This window comes from Chelonoidis abingdonii, chromosome 1 (genome assembly GCF_003597395.2).
Source record: "Chelonoidis abingdonii isolate Lonesome George chromosome 1, CheloAbing_2.0, whole genome shotgun sequence".
Classification (NCBI taxonomy): Eukaryota; Metazoa; Chordata; order Testudines; family Testudinidae; genus Chelonoidis; species Chelonoidis abingdonii.
Window position 1 is genome coordinate 337389889 of NC_133769.1, and position 21199 is coordinate 337411087.

The 21199-nt window shown below is 40.9% G+C and overlaps 1 protein-coding gene across 5 annotated transcripts in view; it reads left to right on the forward strand.

Moving 5' to 3' along the window:
- Nucleotides 1-21199, forward strand: part of ALKBH8 (alkB homolog 8, tRNA methyltransferase) — a 92584-nt gene that overhangs the window by 16932 nt on the left and 54453 nt on the right. For 4 of the 5 annotated variants that reach the window (XM_032790713.2, XM_032790711.2, XM_075061696.1 and 1 more), the window contains 5 exons: nucleotides 794-1034; nucleotides 2464-2595; nucleotides 3561-3656; nucleotides 6089-6193; nucleotides 8283-8353. In XM_032790713.2, coding sequence (XP_032646604.1) covers nucleotides 794-1034; nucleotides 2464-2595; nucleotides 3561-3656; nucleotides 6089-6193; nucleotides 8283-8353 — 645 coding nt within the window. The remainder of the gene's footprint in view (nucleotides 1-793; nucleotides 1035-2463; nucleotides 2596-3560; nucleotides 3657-6088; nucleotides 6194-8282; nucleotides 8354-21199) is intronic. The other variant, XM_075061697.1, reaches the window with a different exon arrangement.

The following is a 21199-nucleotide window of genomic DNA, read 5'->3' on the forward strand; positions in this document are numbered from 1 at the left end:
CATATTGCTCTCTAGTGACCCTCCTCCCCTGGCCCAATGAAAGAATAGCACTAGTGGGCTATACTAATGAATGCATCAGACTCTCCTCACACAGAGGAAAGGGTTACCCTTCCTTGCAGAAGAGAGTAAAGAGAAAAATGTTGAGGATGTTAGAGGCCACTCCTTCCAAAAAAAATTATTGAGGGTGTTTAGAAATGAGCTGCTGAGCTCAGTTCTCTCTGAGTTTGTTTGTGGGAGCCATAACACTTGGCTGTCATGAAAAAAATCAGGCAGATACAGTTAATACAATAGGATTTATTTTTGTTCCACCCTTTCAAGGGTATTGCAGGACACTTAAGCCAACTGTTAGCTATGGAATCTGCAAATACAAATAAACTCTGTGGCTGAGGGACAAGAACATTCAGGGCATGTGCAAGGCACATATCATCCAGGTACTGTAAATGTGTAGAAACCTCCCCCCCCAACCATCTCCTCTGCACAGATACCTGTTTGCAGGCACAGTTGTGGTGCCTGCACACACACACATGGGCATGTTAGTTCTCTCTGAGCTTGAATGCTCTTGTTCTGTAAGAGCCTTTCCCTTAAATGTGTACTGTACTAATGTGCTCTGGGCTTCAGCTAGCTGCAGACTAATTGAAATATAAACATTTCCTTTGGAATATCAAACAGAATAACCACAGAACGATTTAGAGATAATAGCTTCATTTCTCTTTATGACACTTGTGTTTGTGAAATGCTATTTTCAGGATAGTGGTGACTGCTAATGTGTCTATTTTTAATTTTTTTAAATTAGAACTTGGTCGTTGCCAATGGAGGTCTGGGTAATGGTGTGAATAGACACCAACTGCTCAGCTTAGTAGAGGAATGTGGATTGGTGGAAGCACTCTTAATGCCTCCAAATAAACCCTATTCAGTTGTGAAATATGGGTCTACAGAAGAAGCCAAGAAAGCTTACGACACTCTCAATGGGAAAGAGATAACGCTGGAGGACTCCAACCAAAATGTTACTCTGTATGTTAACTTTGTGGAAAAAGGTATCAATATTCTGCTATCCCATAAAGCATCATTGTTCTTCCTTTGCTTTTCAGTTGCTTGTTATAGTGGAATTGTGGATAGAATTCTGGCCCCATGAGAGTCAATGGAAGTTTTGTCATGGACTTCAGTGGGATCAGAAATTGACTGTATATTTTTGAACCGTGTTTGGTGAATCATTCCTGGTTTTTGTCTTTTATTTTATTATATGGCACTTAGAGCAATCTGTGGATGCTTGCAACAGTACTTTATGTGGCTAAATAAAATAGATGAATAAATACATATATCAGATAGAAGGGTCAGCTTTTCCTGGAACCTGAAAAGCTAAATTAATTGCCCAAAAGGATCAAACAATAATAGAAGCAATAGTCTACTTTCTCCTTAACCAAAGTCTAGGGAAAAAAGAGGGGTCTTGTAGCATACCCTGAAATCTGGTCTGTTGTAGTCTGAGGCATGGAGTAAATGCCAGAACTAAAGACTCTTCACAGAAAATGTCCTGCTAGCAGCTCCTTCTTATTTAATGCTAGCAGGCAGCATCTGGAACACCTCCATGAGCACATTTGGTTGTATCAGGTTGAGAGAGAGATGGTCTCTCTGGTAGCTTGGTGCCAAACCATTTGTTGCTGGAGAGGAAGGATGGTCTTTGTGGTGAAGACAATAGGTTGGGACTTGGGAGGTCTGAGGTCAGTTCCCATTCTACAGATTTCCTGTGTGACCCTGGCCAAGTCTCTTGTTCTCTCTGCACCTTAGTTTCTCATCTGTGAAACAGGAACAATAACGCTTGCCTGTTTAGATTGTGAACTCCGTCTCTTTGTGTTTGTAGAGCACCTAGCACAATGAGGTCCTGATCTTGGCCCCTAAACTCTACCATAGTACAGATCATTTTCAGTAATAATTCATAGGGCTGCAAGTTGGGAGCCTGTTACATGTCATTTTCTGTCAAGATAGGTGTTGCAGTGAACATTTCATCTCATCTGGTTGCAGAGCTACAAATGGCCATCTTAATTTTATATAATTTCTTACATTTAAGAAACGGCATATAGCATTCAGTCTTATAGCATTCAGACATACTTTCTTCACTGTGTTCTATGCTTGTCAACCATGAGCAGTGACAAATGCTGAGTCCTGGCAAAATAAAATTGACTCCAACTAGAATCTCCCCTGAAATGCGTGGGGAAGTTTTGACTTTTATTTTGACAGACTAATCAGATATTTTTTGAGAGTGGAAAACACTAAGTCTCTCAGGTGCTACACAGTGAGATTTGAGAATTGGGTTGTATAGCACAGAACTTGGATTCTGATCCTGTTTTATGCTACCAAGGAGGATAATTAGTTCAGATGATGATCAATCTAGGGTTTATCATTATTGATAAAAGAACACAAGTGGATCATTCCATAAGCAGTAGCACTGTTTTATTTTTATACCCATAGTGCATTGGGAGGACATTATACCTATTAGCTTGCCTCCAGGCCTGATGATGGTTGAAGAGCTTGTGTCTCCTGAAGAAGAACAAAAGTTGTTGGAAAGTATTGATTGGACAGAAAATGAAGTAATTCAAAATGGTTAGTAGAACCACAGAAAGTGATACCTTCAAAAATAACTGCAAATTGTCCTTTTGTTGAATTTAATTTCTGCAAGAAGTCTGCATCTTAGATAATTTATTCCTTAAAATCATTCTGTATATTTAGTCCTTTTAAAATTGAGTTTATATCATACAGTTACAATGAACCAGAGGTATGTGGTGTAAGGTGATCCCCATAAATGGGTTAATTTGAATTATGCTCCTGCTTCCAGAAGCAGCTACTGTAGAATCATTTCCTGAGAGCATGGTCAGTCAGTGAGTTTATTCTCAGAATGCAGCACCTGTAGTTTGATAGCTTGCCTGGGATCTGGAGCTTTTCGAGCACCAGAGAGAAGTCAAAGCTCCCTTCCCAGTTGCTCATATAGTTTCAAATGAGCTCAATGGAGTTAAATTTCTTAACAAAGCCAGTTATTTTTTCCAGTTAGCTTCCATTTTACAAAATAACTGCTCCTTGACACAGCACAAAGCATTATATTGACTTTAGTTAGTGTTCAGTGTAATGATGCAAGGAAGTGAAAGTTCCTACTATGTTCATATCATGAGCTTGTCCAAAGTGTCAGCCATGGCTCAAGAAAATTGGTACTGTTGTCAGAGAGAGACAAACACAAGGTCCAGGGACCTACAGCCCTTGCTCCCATGTGTAAGCATTAACGTCTGTGGGATTGCTGCTGTGTGTAAAAGCATCGGGGTTTTGACTTCAAAGAGAAATGGTACTAAAGCTCTATGTTGTTTAATCACTCTTAGTACATGGGAAAGTAGAGTTGTGTATTGAGAGTGAGGTTCACAAATAATAGTATTTTCAACTATTGAATAGTTCTTGAGATGCACAGAGATTATATGGAATAGGCATTAGGCCGATACCCTGCAAGCATAGCAAATTGTGTAAATAAATATATTGTACGCATTTTAATGTTTTTACATTGTTTAATTTTTTCTGCTTCGCAGCCCAGAAGTCTTTAAAACACAGAAGGGTAAAACATTTTGGATACGAGTTTCGATATGATAACAACAATGTAGATAAAGATAAACCATTGCCTGGAGGTGAGAACTTTCCTATGAAAAAACATTTTAAAATGGCATTTGTTTTAAGTCTGTTTTCCAACAGATACACACAGAACCTAACTTAAGTACAGTGTAGTGTCCCAAGAAGTTGTGTAACTAAAGTCCTGATTAAGGAAGGCACTTAAACAGATGTGTAAATCCAATTAACTTCAATGGAATTTAAGGAATTTAACCACCCTTCTTGAATAGGGATACTTTTCTGAATCACTGCCTTAGTAATCATATTTTAGTGTGCATGAATGGAACCCATTTTTAATCACTTATAACTTTGTATGTTTAAAAAAGTTTGAAAAAAAATCATGGCTGCCATTCTTCACTGAGGTCTAGCCAAATGTGGATTGTGAACTTCTAAATTTCAGTCGTTTTTTGAGTAATCGCTATATGAGGATCATTTCAGATTCATTTTTGTACTGGAAAAACGGTGTGTACACACACACACAGAAACAGACACACACACAAAAACGTTCAAGTTATTCAAGATGGTAAAAATATAATACTTAAAAAATATTTTTAACACATTAAATAACTTGAAAATGGCTGAATGGATTTTCCTTATACTTTCCAAAACAACTCTCTTTTGTGCTGAAATCAATTATGAAAACTTTCTAAAAAATTGTCCTTTGAGTCTGAGAGCTGTGAGTCACAGAAAACAAAGCGAGCCATCCACAACCTAGCTGTATAAATAATAAAATATAGAATTGAAAGTTAAACACGAGTGTTTAAGTTGACATGTATACCGTTTCCCCTGGACAGGGGCAAGTTACATTATATTTCGTCTGAAATTGTGCTTAATCATAAAAGTGTTGATATTTGTCTTGGCTATTTTGTGGCCTCCAGCTAGATGTTAAATGGTCTGTGTGTGTGTGACAAACATAAACAGAGGGAACAAGTTTTGGAGAGAAAAAGCAGTAATAACCATCAATATTGACAGATTGCTGAAAAGAATATTTCTTAGCATAGCATTCAAGTGTGCTGTACTTCGCTGAATTTTACAGTTAAGTTTTCGTCCTGTATAGTAGCAAACTGCAAACTCTCTGAAGGTTTCATTTTTGCATATTACTGATAAAATACTTCAAATTCAATAGATTTATTAGGAGACCTTATTTAATTCAATGTTTGAATCAGTAGCAGGCTTTAAGGGTTAAATTTTAAGGTTCAAATTTTCAAAGGGGTCTGTCGTAGTAAATGTAAACTCCCCTGTGCCACTGCAGATGCTCCCATTTGCATAGCACTGGAAGCTACAAAAGATCAGGAAGAGACTCAGTGAGGGAGAGAGTCCTGGTCAGTCAGTCAGGAGACTGGAGGAGGTTTGTGGGGAAAGCTGCAAGGAGCAGAAAGCTCTCTGCAAGATCATCCCTGGGAAGAGGGAGGAATTGGAGACGGTATGTTTGGGATCTGAAGGTAGGAGAGCAGCAAGTGGGGTTTGCTGACTGGCAGCCCCAAGCCAGAGAGCCAGGGCCGAAAGGCTGGAGACGGCAGGAGGAGCAGCAGAGGGAGTTGCCTGCTGGAGCTAAGGGTGGAGAGGGCTGACAGCAGGGGAACAGCAGAGGGGCTTACCCATTGACATTGCAGGGCCAGAGAGTGAGACTGAGAGGAACCATGAGGTGTGAGGGATGCTCCCAGCAGAGAGGCAGTTGGGGTTCCAGCTGGGACGAGTGGGATTGCACTTTGGTTGGAAGAGCCCGGTGACTGTCCTGGTGCAAGGACAGGAAAGGGCTGCATTGGAGAGCTGGGTTGTGGTGAGAGATGCCAGGGCTGTGTCTTGCATATGCTGGGGGAAAACTGGACTATGATAATGGGACTTTTGTTATGATTTATGTGGACTGTACTTTTTTTAATAAGATAACCCTACAAGGGCTGTATTCGCCTTCAGAAAGATTCTGTTGACTATTCTGGGGGAGTCTGCAGGAAGGAAACTGAGGGAGGCATGTCTGTCATTCAGCAGCCTGCCATAGGAATGACTGCCCTAAGACAGGGCTGTAACTCAGCCTTTAATTTTGTGCAAAGCACTTGTTCTCCTGGGTGAAATTCTGCACCCATTGGGGTGAATGGGGATTTTGCCATTGATTTCAATGACACTAAATTTGGCATAGAAATTCTACATTCAAACAGTGGGTTCAGTGCTGTCAGTGCTTTGTGTGTGGAGGGCTTCTAAAAACTCCTCATAGTCTGTGCAAGTTACACATGTAGAGGGTTTGCAGGATTAGACCCACTATTTCCATGCACACATCATAGTGAGTACAAAATTGCCTATGTAATTGATGGGGTGCGCAGACTTACATGCCCTATTTTGGCTATTGTATTTTATCATATTTCTGTGTATTTTGTCCAGTTATTAGATTTCTCCTTCACCAAAAGCAGGAAAAAAGAATAGGAAAACATCTGGTTTATACTTCTGTTTGTAATAACAGGGCTCCCAGAAATTTGCAGTGTGCTTCTGGAAAAGTGCTTGAAGCAGGGATATATCAAACATAAACCTGATCAGTTGACAATAAATCAATATGAACCTGGACAAGGTAAGTGCATTTGCCCTTTTTTAAAAAAAAAAAATCAAACTCAATATTTTATCTAGGATTGAAAAGAGAAAACCAGCTACAATGGCTGTGATTCGGAGCCAGCACTTCTGCATCTGCTAAGTTCGACAGGGATGCTTTCATGAATTGAGGGCGGTGTCTGGATGCAGTGTTCCTAACTTGGGAACTCACATTTAGAGAATACCAGGGTAACTGAGATTAGAATCTGGCCCAAGCGTCTTAGACCAGGCCATGAAAGCTGATTGTGTAATAAAAGAGTTGGTAACCTGGAGAGAGAAACAGTCCGTGTACAACAGGATCAACCAAACACATTTTTAACTCGCTTCCTGGACAAAGATTCAAGAAAACCACCTGGTCCAAGTATAATTGCAGGAGTTTCAACGGGCTGGCCAAACCTCAACCTTTCCTGCCATGTTCTCCCAGCAACAAGAAGCCCCTTTCTATAAGTACATGTGAGAGCATCTTCAGGGTGATGCAAACTGTATCCCTGTATTGGAGGAAGGGAGTGCTGCTCCAACAATCTCTTCCAGACTCAGTAGGATAGAAGAGGTAGTTACTTCCACTCAGGCATCCACAGGGTAAAGCATATGCTGTGCTTTTTGCTGAGTTCAGTCATCAAGGCAAGGTACCTGGCTTTGGCTTTCCCTTCTCTGGAATATATCTGGTTTGTCCTTATGCATGAAGGACAAACACTTCTCTTCCAGAATTATTCTCTGACAGTGTGCTTAGTATCTGCCATCTTAGGGTCTAGACATCTGACCTCGTTTGTTCACGTATCTGACAACCAGTTAAATTGGTATGGTTATGTGCTGCTGGCTTGGTTATCTGAATTAATTAGTATGAATTGTAACTTTCTTCCACAAATACAGGATATGTATAAAACCTTTCTTAAGCACTAATCATTTAGGACATTAATTAGCGTACAGTATGTGCAATCCAGTGCATTCATATAAATACTATCCAGTATCTGTACTGAGTCAAATTCTATCCCTACCTCCTAAACTTTTCAAGGCAGGGACACTGACTTCCGTTTTCAAAAAGGATTAGTGATTTTGGGAACCTCAGTTTTTGGTGGCTACCTTTAAATGGGCTTCATTTTTTTGAGGTCACTTTGAGAAAATCAGGCCTCTATAAGGTATTTCAAGTTGAAGATCCAAAAATTCAGGCACCTGAAATCTCTATTCACTTTCAAAAATTTAGGCCATTGTCTCTTAGTATGTGTCTGTGCAGCTCCTGGCACCATAAGATCCTGATTTGAGTGTTTGACTGCTGCTACAAAGAAATAATAGATGCACATGTGTTTTATCAGGCTGACCTCAATACATTTCTGAGGGCAGAATTTCTACAATTCATGTTGTAACATAGCAAACTTGCTGTAAGAAGCTTAACCTATGTAGTTCTGTATGTGATTAAGTACATTGCTCCTCTTGAAACTAATGGAAGTCAATACATTTGCATCTGGGGGCAAAATCTGGCTTCTGATTTTGGTACTGTGTATAGGACTGGCCAAAACAATTAGAACAAAACCTTTTCTTGTTGGAAAATGGGATATTGTAAAAATCAAAACTTTCTGCAGGAAGAGATCAATTTTGACAGAAGTTTTGATCAGGAGAATCTAAGTGAAATGTTTAATTTGGGGTCAGGTCGACATTAGTCTGTGTGCCTTCCAGAGCAGCTGTAGTGCCTCATGGAAGTTGTATTTCCAAGTCCTTCATGTCCCCATTCTCCCCGTGGGCCTTGCTCTCTGGCCAGACTATGTCTCCCGTGATACATTGGAGTCTCCCTGTGGCTGAGCTACTGCAGGGCATTTTGAAAACAGATGTTGATTTGGGATGAAAACAATTGTTGAAATATCAGAATTTCCTATGGGAGGGGAAGGAAATTCTATTTTTTGGTCTGCTGTAGTACTGCATTACACATAGTAGGCATAAAAATGCACAAGGTTACTGTGTTGTGGTTTACACATGGACAGCTGTGAAAATGGGACTTGGGAGAAGGTTACATTAAAAGTGATGGTATTACATTATAACTGCAGGGACTATTTATTTATTCTCTGTTTTTTGTGTTGTAGGTATTCCTCCTCATATTGATACTCATTCTGCTTTTGAGGATGAAATAACCTCTCTCAGTTTAGGAGCTGAGGTATGCTTAATATTTCTTTTTATATTTTGATTATACTCAATGGACATGAAAATAAGATCTGAGTAGATCTTAATAAAAGGTTCAGTGTTTTAAATAACATTTTTTCTCACTCTTTTGTGTCAGATGTCTTGCATGTTAACCTGTAACAATAGTGCGATACCTAAAGGGGTGAAATTCTGGCCCCATTGAAATCATTGCCATTGACTTCAGTTGGGCTAGGACTTCACCATAAAATAAAATCTTCCATGAAACTGACTGTTTTAAACTACTAGCGCTCAATTCTCCATTGCCCATCCTCAGTTTTATTAGCACCTTCAAAACTCTCATATCATTACTCCTTTGTATTTCTCTACCTCAATTCTTCCTGTACCATTCCCTATTAGTGCCTCTCTCCTATTATTACTGCGTTTATTACAGTAGCTCGCAGAGACCCTTTTGGGGTAAACACTGTACAGACACATAGCTAGAGACAGTCCCTGCTCTAAAGAGCTTACATCCAAAACAAACAAGACATGCAAAGGGTGGGAAGAGAAATGGAGGCACAGAGAGGTGAAGGGACTTGCCAGGATCACACAGCTGGTCATTGGCAAGGCTGGGAATAGAATCCATGTTTTCCTGCTCCTAGCTCAGTTCCCTCTCCACACCTCTTTTTCTGTTCTTCTTTGTAATTCAGTTCTTGTACTGCACTTATTGCCGTGGTATGAGAGCATCCATACCCACTCTCTACTTTGTGCCTTCTGTACTTGGAACAGCGTCACAACAAACATTGGCTAAGTGCCAACCCCATCTTCCTTCCTATCATTCCTAAATACTTACATGTTTTGCAGTACTTTCATGCACAAACACTCACACACAACTCCACTATGCAGTACTCCCGTTGCTATATTGTATTCTTTGGGAGAGGGACATTGCATGTATTCTAGCCATTGTTAGTCACCACATACATATGCGGTGCTATTTAATTCCCAATGAGACCACTAAGTTTGTATAACAGTGGACGGTAAAGGTCTAATTTTCAGTGGGGCCTTGTTCCTGTACAGGCACATTTTATGAACTAATGACTACACATGTAGGTGATCTGTGCTGTCACTTGCTCATTCAGGTACTAGTACACAAAGAATGCAAGTATGTGCACCTGCAAAAATGCACCTGCACAAATGGAGATTGAATGTGGATAATCAGGCCCTGGAGGTGTGAAACTGTAACCTGATTGTTAGCCTGTGGTTGTGCTGCTGTGGATAGACAGAGGGAGAGAGGCATAGTCATGCAATCTGAGCACAGAACTGAGAGCCAGGAATTCCTAGGAGTTCTAATCAAAGCTCTGACACTGACTTCCTCTTTGGCTTTGGGCTGGTCGCTTAGGCCAATGTTTTCCAAAGTGTCCGCTAACGGTGGATGCCTCACATGTCTCTCGGACCAGCTGTGAGTATAACATGAATAGGATCAGTGCATGCTCCCTTATTTTGCGCAGCCCTGTTTTGGAGATCCCCCCTTTTCCTCTAGCTGTAGTTTATCTTCATGCCTATTCAGTTTTTGGCTTGTTATTGAGGCAGTAGTTTCTATATTATTCTAATCTAAAGTGTTTTTAGCAATGTGGGCATCTGTCCATTAGAAAATGGGCTGAGGCCTTCAGTATATTTTATGTTAAGTCCCTGCACTGGAAATAGTTGGCTAGAGGAGAGAGGCTTTGTATCCTCTTATCAGTCCCATAACCAATCCAGTCCTGCCCAATTTATTTTTTTTAATAGATGCTCAACATTTAGACGTAGGCATTGGGAACAGCCTGTCAGAAAGTTCTGTTCCTGTACAGCCCAAAATTGTAATGTCTTTTCATGATAGACCATTGACACACTTCTCTGATGAAGGTAGCCAAAGTGTATATTTAAGGGCTAGTAAAACGATCTCAATGGCCCATAAATTACTGCATTATTTGACAGCCTTTCCTTCTGGTACCTAACTGTTTAAACTTCGGTAATACACATTGTTTGTATGTTGAGACCCTCATCTGCATTTAATATGTTAATATAAGCTGCAGTAGTATGCACTTCGCTATTTTAGCATTTCTTTGTCTGAGCCCAACATTACAGCATGCGTTTTGTACTCATCTTTTGTTCTCTTTATCCTTTCACGTTTATCTAGCACATTCACTGGGATATGCAGTGCAGTTGTAGCTGCATCAGTTCCAGGATTTTAGAGAGACAAGGTGGGTGAGTTAATATCTTTTATTTCTGTTGGTGAGAGACAAGCGTTCAAGCCCCACACAGCTCTTCTTCATGCGTGGGAAAGGTACTCTCAGCATCCCAGCAAAATGCAAGGTGGAACAGATTTCCCAGACCTGAAGAAGAGCGCTGTGTGGCTTGAAAAGTTGTCTTTCTCACCAACAGACATTGGTCCAATAAAAGCTACTACCTCACTCACCTTGTTTCTCTAACATTCACTGGCATGTCCATTTACATCTTTTAATACATTTGCTCCACCTGAATATTGTATGATTGAACAGGATTTATTCCTGATTTCAGCCTGAGTGTCATTCCCTGTTCTTCTTGGTTCTGACTTGTTATTCCAGTTTGCTTTGCATCCATAATGAAAAAAAAAATATAATCATTGTTCTATCTTTCCTTTATTCATCTCCAACATCATACTTTTAAAAGAGAATTGCCCTGAAGCTTAGGAACTACCATAATAAACATGTTAAATATAAAGAAACAGACTAGCAGTCTCTGGTCCACTGTTCTCTCTCTGAGCCGGGCCACTACTACATACTGTAAAAGAAGGAAAAACATCATAATGCACGTGCATAATTTATGTTTGTACTAAGCCATGGGGGGATATTTCATTCTGACCTCTACCTGATGAACAACTTATACGCACATGAGGATTGAGCACCCTTCTAACATTTATCCTAGCTAGCGCAACTGCAGAATGTTATTTCCATTCATATAAATGGCTAATCTTGTTTTTTGAAATCTGTCTATCTTAGGTTCTTATTGCATTCCCTCCCTCCCATCACCACAGTATCTGAGCGCTTAAAAATCTTCAGTGCATTTATCCACACAACACCCCTTTGTGCTTTATCTCCATTGTACAGATGGGGAGCTGGTGCATGGGGGGCTCTGTGATTTGCCTGAGTCACATAGGAAATCTGTGCTGGAGCAGGGTTTCCCAAGTTCTTGTCTAGTGCCTTAGCCAGTGAACTATTCTTCCTCTCAAATATACAAAGTTATTTACCTCAATAATATCCTGCAGTGTAACACACACTGTTCAGTATCTTTCCTTTTCTTACTAATGAATGAGTCCGTCCGGTCGGAAAGTTCTTCAGACCATTCCTTTCTCAGATCAACCTGTGCAAGTCTAATTTGTTTTTGTGATAAACTTAGTAATGGTTTCTGCCTCCCACTCTTTGTTTAGAAAGCACTGAAAACTGTTGCCCACTCCAGAGGCAGAGTTGTGTTTGAGAGGACAGCATTTAGCAGCTCATAGATCGTACACCTAAATGTTTAAAAAGTAATCCCAAAAAAGGAAATAGGGAGCCTGATTTTCCTCTCTGTTGTGCTGCAACTCCACTGGAATCCAGGGTGTGATGCTGCTGTAAGACAGGTAGAATGGAGTAGGGAATCGAGCCCAAGGTGTTTCTCCTTCCCCCTCCCCCATTTACTGTGATTACACATGTCTGTATCATGCGGGGAGGAGCAATACAGGAAATAATACCTATCACTATTAAAGATAGGACATATCCTCTAGAGAGGTTACAGGGCTGACTAAACCTGGCCTTGAAGTGGAGAGGCAGGAGCTCAAAGAAGGGAGAGGAGATAGGTTTACAGAACACCAAAGGATAGCTGGAGGGATTGAAAGAGAGAGAGACCGTGACGAATCCTGTGAAGTGCATAGCACCTTCAGAGAGGTGTAGAGAGTCCTGTCTCCCACTGAGCTTCCATGGGAGCTGAGGCCATTTGCGCAGAAAGTGCTCAGCACCTTGCAGCATCGGACTCAGTGGGAGTGACCCACATCTCTTGGGCAACTACAGGGTTGAGTGAAGCCACCAAAACGTCCTGTTGGGCTTCCATAGGGCATACCATTCACTGTATTCCCCTTGCCTTTAGGAGCTACTACAATATCAATAATAATAATAGGAAGAAGACTGAGCACTGAGTTCAATTTTCCTTTCTTTGCTGAGAAAATGTCACAATAGAAAAAAAAAAAAGAAGCAGGGGATAAAACCAATCTTGAGGATTTAACTGTTCATTCTCCTCTTCCTGAAAGTGTCCATTGTTTGAACAAAATGCAGTGAAACAGGACACAGCAGCTCTTTTACAAATAGCTTCCACTGTTTGGGGGAGGCTGTTATTTTCTCTGCCTCCATATGGGGTCTCTAGAGATGCATAAGTTAATGCCTCTTATCAGAAGAGCATGGCTTCTATTTGAGGCTAACTTTGCAATGATCTCAGAAGTCATGGTTTAAGCTTGTGAAAGGAGTTAGGGTTTCCTTTTGCAGACCTGCAGTGACTGTGAAAGGAGCTTAATAATAATAATATTTTCCCTCTTTGAGCTTCCGGATACTGGTTTAATTTGATGTTTAACCACAGTATCACAAGTGAGTCTCAGTTAGCTTCTGATCCCTTGTTAAAAAGGTAGAAACATAGGAATTGCGATATCAGAACAGCCCAATGGTCTGTCTCATTTGATGTCTTGTCTTTGACATTGATGTATTCTGGATGCTTTAGAAGACGACATGATAGTCCCATAATGTACCTAAATGTACTATTATATAGAACACAGACTATAACTTGGTATTGCGGGACAGCCTTTTTTCCTGACCGTGGATCTCCTACCTTCAATGGTGCAGTGCAGTCCCATTCCCCATCATCCCAAACAGTAAAGTGGAACAGTCTGTTTGCAACAGGCCTCATTTGTTTTGGACAAGGGAAGTTTCAGGATGTTCAGCTAATCAGCTAGATTCATGGGTCAGGTTTAAATAGTGGTGCAGAGAGCTTGGGGTGTCCCTAAACTCAGCCAAAGTCCCACACATCTTAGAATTTCTTCTGGATAATCTAACTATGGCTATTAAGGCTCTCAATCTAAAAAGACAACTTGTGGCTTTATCCAGCATCTTGGAAGCAGGGAACACCAGAAAAAGACAGGCCACAGAATCCTTAAAGATATTCATGAGCAGCTCTGGTCCAACACTGATCCTGTGGAGCATCCCGCTATTAACCTCTTTCTGTGCAGAGAACTGGGTCTATTTATTTCTACACTTTGTTTCCTATATTTTAATCTGTTTCTAATCCATATGATGTTAAGACATAGATGTCGGGAGGACATTTCCCCTCACCCTGTAATAAAACGAAGATTTCTTAACAGCCTCTTGAGAGGGATCTTATTAGAAGCCTTTTGAAATTCTAGATTATGTCTAGTGGCTCTCATTTACCTACTGTCTTGTTAACTCTTTCTAAGAATTCAGACAAGTTAGACAGACACTACTTACCTTCACGTAAGTCGTGCTGTCCCAATTGTATTTTGCTTATCTTCTTTAGACACCCGCTCGGTTTAATGTTTGCCTGCTTTTTTGTTTCCTTTATTTGTCTTTCACAACAGGCAGACAGTATTTTATGGGATTGATTAATTGTTCTGATGATAATTATGAGGGTTTGAGCAAAATTATTCCCTCTTTACACTAACAGCTTAACTGTACTAAGTGAAATTGTTAAATAAAAGCAAACATTCTTTTAAAAAGTGTGTTAGAGCCTTTGCACCTCCCTGGAAAAATATCTGACTTAATATTTTAATCACTGCAGTGTAACCTTGAATAAGACCTAGGAGTTAGTCCAAGCTATTGTGCTTGAAATAAGAAGGGTCTGTCTTCACTGCATGAAAAGTCACCTCATCAAACCATTGTATGGATTCCCTTGAGCATGCAGTAAGGATAGCACACCTTGCATCTGCATAGAACTGCCATCCCAAGCATGTTTTACAAGCATTGGTTGGGTGCTGGAAATGGTGCAGTCTCCAGTTGTTTCTTTGCACTAGAGGGGGAAGCCACAAGGGCTGCAGGTGCACTTGTTCATCCAATCCCCCTGAATATGTGCCACAACATAGTAGTTCATGGTTGGAAGTAACAAAAAAGCTCCTGCTCCCATAAGCAGTTTTGGGCATCATAAATGGGGCCCTACCAAATTCACAGTCCATTTTGGTCAATTTCACAGTCATAGGATTTTTAAAATAGTAAATTTCATGATTTCAGCTATTTAAATAGAGTTGCGGGAGGGTGGGGGGAGGGTTGCAAGGTTATTGTAGGGAGGGTTGTGGTACTGCTACCCTTACTTCTGCGCTGTTGCTGGTGGCAGCACTGCCTTCAGAGCTGAGCAGCTGCAGAGCAGTGGCTGGTAGCGGGTATGGTATTGCCACCTTTACTTCAGAGCTGGGCCCTCGGTCAGCAGCCACCACTGTCTGGCTTCCCAGTTCTGAAGGCAGCAGTGCAGAAGTAAGGGTGGCATGGCATGGTATTGCCACCCTTACTTCTGCACTGTTGTTGGCGGGGCACTGCCTTCAGAGCTGAGTGCTCAGCCAACAGCCACTACTCTCTAGCCGCCCAGCTCTGAAGTCAGCCCAGAAGTAAAGGTGGCAATGCTGCATCCTCCCTAAAATAATCTTGTGACTCCCCCGCCACTCCCTTTTGGGTCAGGATCCCCAATTTCAGAAATGCTGGTTTCCCTGTGAAATCTGTATAGTATAGGGTAAAAGCACATAAAAGACCAGATTTCTCGGTCTGTGATGTGTTTTTCATGGCAATGAGTTTGGTAGGGCCCTAATCATGGGATAGATGCTTTAAGAATCCCAGAATGCATTGGTGTAATCACAGTTGTAGGGCAGGCTGGGGTGGATGTGCCAAACAATGCTGTTTTGTGAACATACCAAATTGTTGTAGGGTCAAGTAAGACAACCATTTAATGCAGCCTACGTTCATGTGACGTTTTCCTTGAATATATGTGTCCTATATGTCTATTACCAAAGCAATGTCCACTCCACACTGAGCTTGGGGCTGATATAAAACCTGTCAGAGAAAAGACTCCTGTTCACTTCAATGGGTGTTGAATTTGGCCCTCAGAGAAAGGGAACAAAAACTATTCCTCAGCTCTGCCTGGGAACATTTGCGATATATTCACTATTTTTAGGCAAGAAAGAAATAGTCTATTCAGAAAACATACTGTTCCCAGTTTTTTTGTGTCTGACCTTCTGTTTTTTCCCATTTTAATTAAAGATTCCTCCCGTCACCTTCATGTCCTACCGTTGCTTCCACTTGATCAGTTGTTATTTTCATCTTTGCAGGGTTCCTGGAAGCTCAGGTTCCTCTTTCATATAAATTGTTCAAATGGGACTCCATGCTGTAAATTCTGAATCCCCGCCTCCCCATTCTCCCTCCCACAGTGACATATACTTCTAGGCTAACTTCTCACTTAGCCAAAAGATAACTGCAGACACCCAATGTGAGTGAAGACATGGCCAAGCATCTATTTTCATGAAAGCTGCTGCAGTCTACTTACAGATCTTGCTTCACAGTGAGATGCCATCAAGACAAGCATTCACTCAGAGTTGCCCCAAGAATTATGATGCTCTCGTCATTTCTCTGGGAACTGTTTGACAGTAATTTGCTGTGAAGCAAGACAGAAGCATCTGATTCTTACCTCACCCCCATCCCACCAGCTATTGTTAAGGTACAAAGCCAAAATTAAGTTACCAAATCAGCTGAATTTTTAAAGGATGTTTTTAAAAAGTATTCTGGGGGTTTTTTTTTCCATTTTGATGAATTTCTCTGAGTCCCTGTCGCTTCTTTACACTTGCTGTGGTATAGTGAACCTTAGAACCCTTCTAAGGTGCCACAAGGACTCCTCATTGTTTTTGCTGATACAGATTAACATGGCTACCACTCTGAAACTTAGAACCTTTGTTTTCACTGCCAAGGGCCTCACCCGAGAGAGCACCTGAGGAAATTTGGCTCTCACTTCTCTCCACTGTAGGAGCTGGTGACATACCCAGGGTACAGTCAGCATTGCTGAATAGCTGTGTCTCCTCAGTTCTCCAACCTGGGATGGCATTTACACTGCTTGATTGGTGAACTGCCACTCCTGACCTGTTAATACACAGCTTCCAGCGTGTAACTTGCTCTCAGCTATATTGTATTGAGTACTACTAGCTAGCCACTCATGAATTACACTGCAGAAGAACACCAGCAGATTCTCTAGTCCCAGACTTTCCCCCAGATATGTGCCTCTTGTATGGCCCAGCACACTAGTGGACAAAACGAGCTCATATGAAGTCCTCTTTTCATCAGTGGAAAATGATGTGAACCAGCTTTGTTATTCCAAATAGAGTTTCCCACACTCTTTAATCCATACACATTGGTTAACTAAAACAGTGCAACAAGTTAATAAACTTCAGAAAGAAAAGAAAGATTTTAAGTGACTACAAGTAATAAGGCGTAAAGGTCAGGATTGGTTACAAAGAAAATAAACTGAATAAGCTAAGTGAACTTAAAAGCAAAAAGGTTTCTCTCAGCATAAGTTTTGTAGTCGGCTGGCAGCCCACACCCCCAGTTTAGTTCCTTAAGAGTCATTGATGTCATGAGCAGAGATGAAAGAGGAGAGTGAGGTCAAGCATTTTTCTCCCCTCTTTATAATGCAATCTTGCTGAGTCATAGTGACAAACAGTCTCTTGTGGACTTGAGGTTTGAACCGTCCTTCAGATGAAATGCAAATTTTTTGTGCATGCCTTCTCTGCTAGAGAATGGCCGCTTAAGCAGGTGATAGTCCATTAACACCTTGCTGGGATATCAGTGTGTCTTTGTCTCTGAAAACTGGTTTGGGCCTGCTTCTCTAACTTGGAATATGTTACAGGAATGTTATACAGTAAAATCTTATAACTTCACGTACAATGTTGGTACACACACTTTTTCAGGACAATAATGTTCAACAGATTATGAGCTTCCAAATAATACCTCACAAGGTATGCTTTGTACAGAATTTGTCATAATGCTGTAAAGTGGTGAACGTAATTGTATAGACTGTTACAGAGCCCCTTTTCCTAACTTTCTCTTACTGCTCTCATCAACAAACAATGAGCTTCCTGCCCAGCATTCGTGGGCTCATTCCTCTTACTTGCCCATGAATTGTGTTCATAGAATCATAGAACATGAGGGTTGGAAAAAAGCTCAGGAGGTCATCTAATCCAACCCCCTTCTCAAAGCAGGGCAAAACCCAACTAAATCATCCCAGCCAGGGCTTTGTCAAGCCGAGCCTTAAAAACCTCTAAGGATGGAGATGTCACCACTTCTTAGGTATCCCATTCCAGTGCTTCGCCAGCCTCCTAGTGAAATAGTTTTTCCTAATATCCAACCTAGACCTCCCCCACTGTAACTTGAGACCATTGCTTCTTGTTCTGTCATCTGCCACCACTGAGAACAGTCTAGCTCCATCCTCTTTGGAACCCCCTTTTAGGTAGTTGAAGGCTGTTATCAAATCCCCCCTCACTCTTCTCTTCTGCACACTAAATAATCCCAGTTCCCTCAGCCTCTCCTCATAAGTCATGTGCCCCAGACCCCTAATAATTTTCGTTGCCCTCTGCTGGATTCTCCTCAATTTGTCCACATCCTTTCTGTAGTGGAGGTCCCAAAACTAGACGCAGTACTCCAGATGTGGCCTCACCAGTGCCGACTAGAGGGGAATAGTTACTTCCCTCAATCTGCTGGGAATGCTCCTATTAATGCAGCCCAATATGCTGTTAGCCTTTGTGGCAACAAGGGCACACTGTTGACTCCTATCCAGCTTCTTGGTAATGTTACAGTCTGCCCTGAGTAAGGGGAAGGCTGTAGCTTCACCACTCCATGAGCAGACCAGAGAATGAATCGTAACTTGATGAGTCACAATCCCTTTTCTGCTCCCTACTCGGGGAGGGTACTAAGTTAATTCACCACTTTTTCTGGAGCAGCTTACTTGTTCCCCATGCACCCGGGCTGGTGTTTGGAGGAGGCAGAGGCAGGCTTTTCCCATTCCCTGCTCCTCTCCTAACCCATTTGTTCACCAGGGAGAATATCAAGCAAGTACCCCCTGCTCTCCTCCATGCATCCAGAGTTGACTAAGGGGTGGAGGGAGACTTAATGTTGTTCACTACAACTCCGCTGCGCTGCTTCAGCAGCCCCCAACCTAAGACTTTGAGACAATGAAATTGTAATTGGGAAGATTAGGCTAAAAGAGATTCCATCTGATATTGAGTGCAAAGATACAAGGGGTTTTGAAAAATATACAGTGCAGGTGAAATAGTCAGGAACCACACCAAAAATCTACCTAAGAGAAAGTGGACTTTTTTAAAAAAAAAGCATTAGAAATCTGCTGAGGGTTTTTTGGTCTTCTGAGACACAATTCTGGGTTCTTACCAAACAAGCAAAACTTCTACAAAATTGCTTTATCAGCCTGATGCTAAGTTAACAGAGCGTTGCTGATTCTTGCCCATTGCCTCCAAGCCTATTTGCTGTTTCTGTAGAGTGTCATTCCTGTTTTGCATGCTGAGGCAGCATCATTTCATTTCCGCTTTGTCGCTGCCTAGCTCTTCAGGTTTTAGTGTTATATACAAATGCATAGGTGGAATTTTTTGGTGGAACCACCCCACTTACTGAAGTGTCTTGTTATTCCATAGCTTGTCTTAGATAATTCTAATTGTCTTCCATGTAATGGGAAGTATGATTATAGCTAGGTATCCTAAAATGTTCCATACCTTTGGAGGAAGATCAAGTATCATGAAGTGTTGCCATTGGCTTCAGGGGAAATTGGATTGGATCTAGTTTGTGTTTATTTCAAATGAGACTGAAATAGTACATCTGTATCCTTTACAAATAAATGAAACTAGATCCTCTCTCTCATACCTTCCCCCACCCTTCCTGTGCTTATCACTGATTATATTTTTAGTAATGGATGTGATGGGTTCAGTCACAGAAACCCCTTTGCGACTGTTACCTGATGTGCTGAGACTACCTGTGAGCCCATTTTCTCTGCCAGACCCAGGGTCTGAACCACACCCTCAAAGCTGCAGACTTAACTGAAAACAGCTTAGCAAGTGCTCCTGTCTCCAGCACCCAGACATCCAGCTCCCAATGGGATCCAAACCCCAAATAAATCCGTTTTATTCTGTATAAAGCTTATACAGGGTAAATTCATAAATTGTCCACCCTCTATAACACTGATAGAGAGAGATGCACAGCTGTTTACTCCCCCAGGTATTAATCATTGCTCTGGGTTAATTAATAATCAAAAGTGATTTCATTAAGTATAAAAAGTAGGATTTAAGTAATTTCAAGTAATAGCAGACAAAACAAGGTAAGTTACTAAGTAAAATAAATCAAAATACGCAAGGCTAACTTAATACACTAACGATCTAGTTACAAATACCAACTTCTCACCCTAGATGTTATCTCAGGTACAATCTTTTTCAGACGAACGTTGTAGTTCATAGCCTGGGTCCAGTAGTCACTCACACTCCAGTAGTTACAGTCCTTTTGTTCCAGTTTCTTTAAGCATCTCTTTGGGGTGGAGAGACCATCTCTTGAGCCAGCTGAAGACCAAAATGGAGAGGTTTCCAGGGCCTTCTATATTTTCTCTCTCTTGTGGGTGGAAATCCCTTTGTTCTTCTGTGCAAAATCACAGCAACAAGATGGAGTTTGTAGGCATATGGGCAAGTCACATGTCCATGAATGATTCAGCTTTTTGCAGGCCGATGCCATTGTTTACATGTTAGTTTGAATGTTCCCAGGAAAGCTCAGATGTGGATTGGTGTCTCCCAAAGTCCGTTATTAGTTAAATACTCCCAATTACTTGAATAGTCCCTTCACAGTATATTGGCCAAACCTCCCTTATGTGTTTCCTACAGCAAACACTTCAAATACAAGCATAGAACCTACGTTCATAACTTCAGATATGAAAATGATACGTGCCTACAAACAGGATAAATATATTCAGTAGGTCATAACCTTTGCAAAGATATGTTACATGGGATATCTAGCATAAAGCATATTTCGGTTATGTTATATTTACACTTATAAGAATATTTCCATAAACATATAGAGTGCTACGTCACAATGGGATCGCCTGTTTTAGGGGAAAATATGAAATCCTAGTTTTGATCCCATAAAAGTTGTGGTAATGGACCAATTCAGACATCTTGCAATTTAAACTGCAGTAAATTTTATACAGCTGTGTATGTAGCTTTTCTCTCTGAAGCCCTAGAATCCAAAACCTTTCTTGGAATGTGGAGATGCTACATATGATCTTAGAAATACCAATTTTATTATATGTTGGTGAACATTTAGTGGATTTTTTAAAAAGAAATCTTAATTTCTGAAAGAGCCTTATCATTAGAAATTATTTTCATTCTCCTTGCTATTTTTGGAAGATCAGTACATGGTGCATGAAATGAAACCCCTGTCGCCTGCCACAAATTAACAGTGAACAAGCTGAACTTTAGGGCATTAGAAAGTCATTATCTTTAGCTGTTGCATTTCAGTAATATTTCAGTTCTGGAATTCAATAAAGAAAGCTAATTTCATCTCCTCAGTGATGTCTATTCTCTATTGTTATAGGAGTCTATTTTAGAACTGTGATGAATTTCATTTAAAGGTTCACACATACAAATGAACCCATCATATGATAAAATAAGAACCAGTCACAATTAGTCCTTAAGCAAAGAAACGAGCTTAATTTGTTAAGCTCATAGTGTGGCATATTATTTCTCATGGATTTAAATTGGTCTTTGATACTATCTCATCACATTGTAGCAAATGGAGTATAAAATCGATTTGCCTTTGCA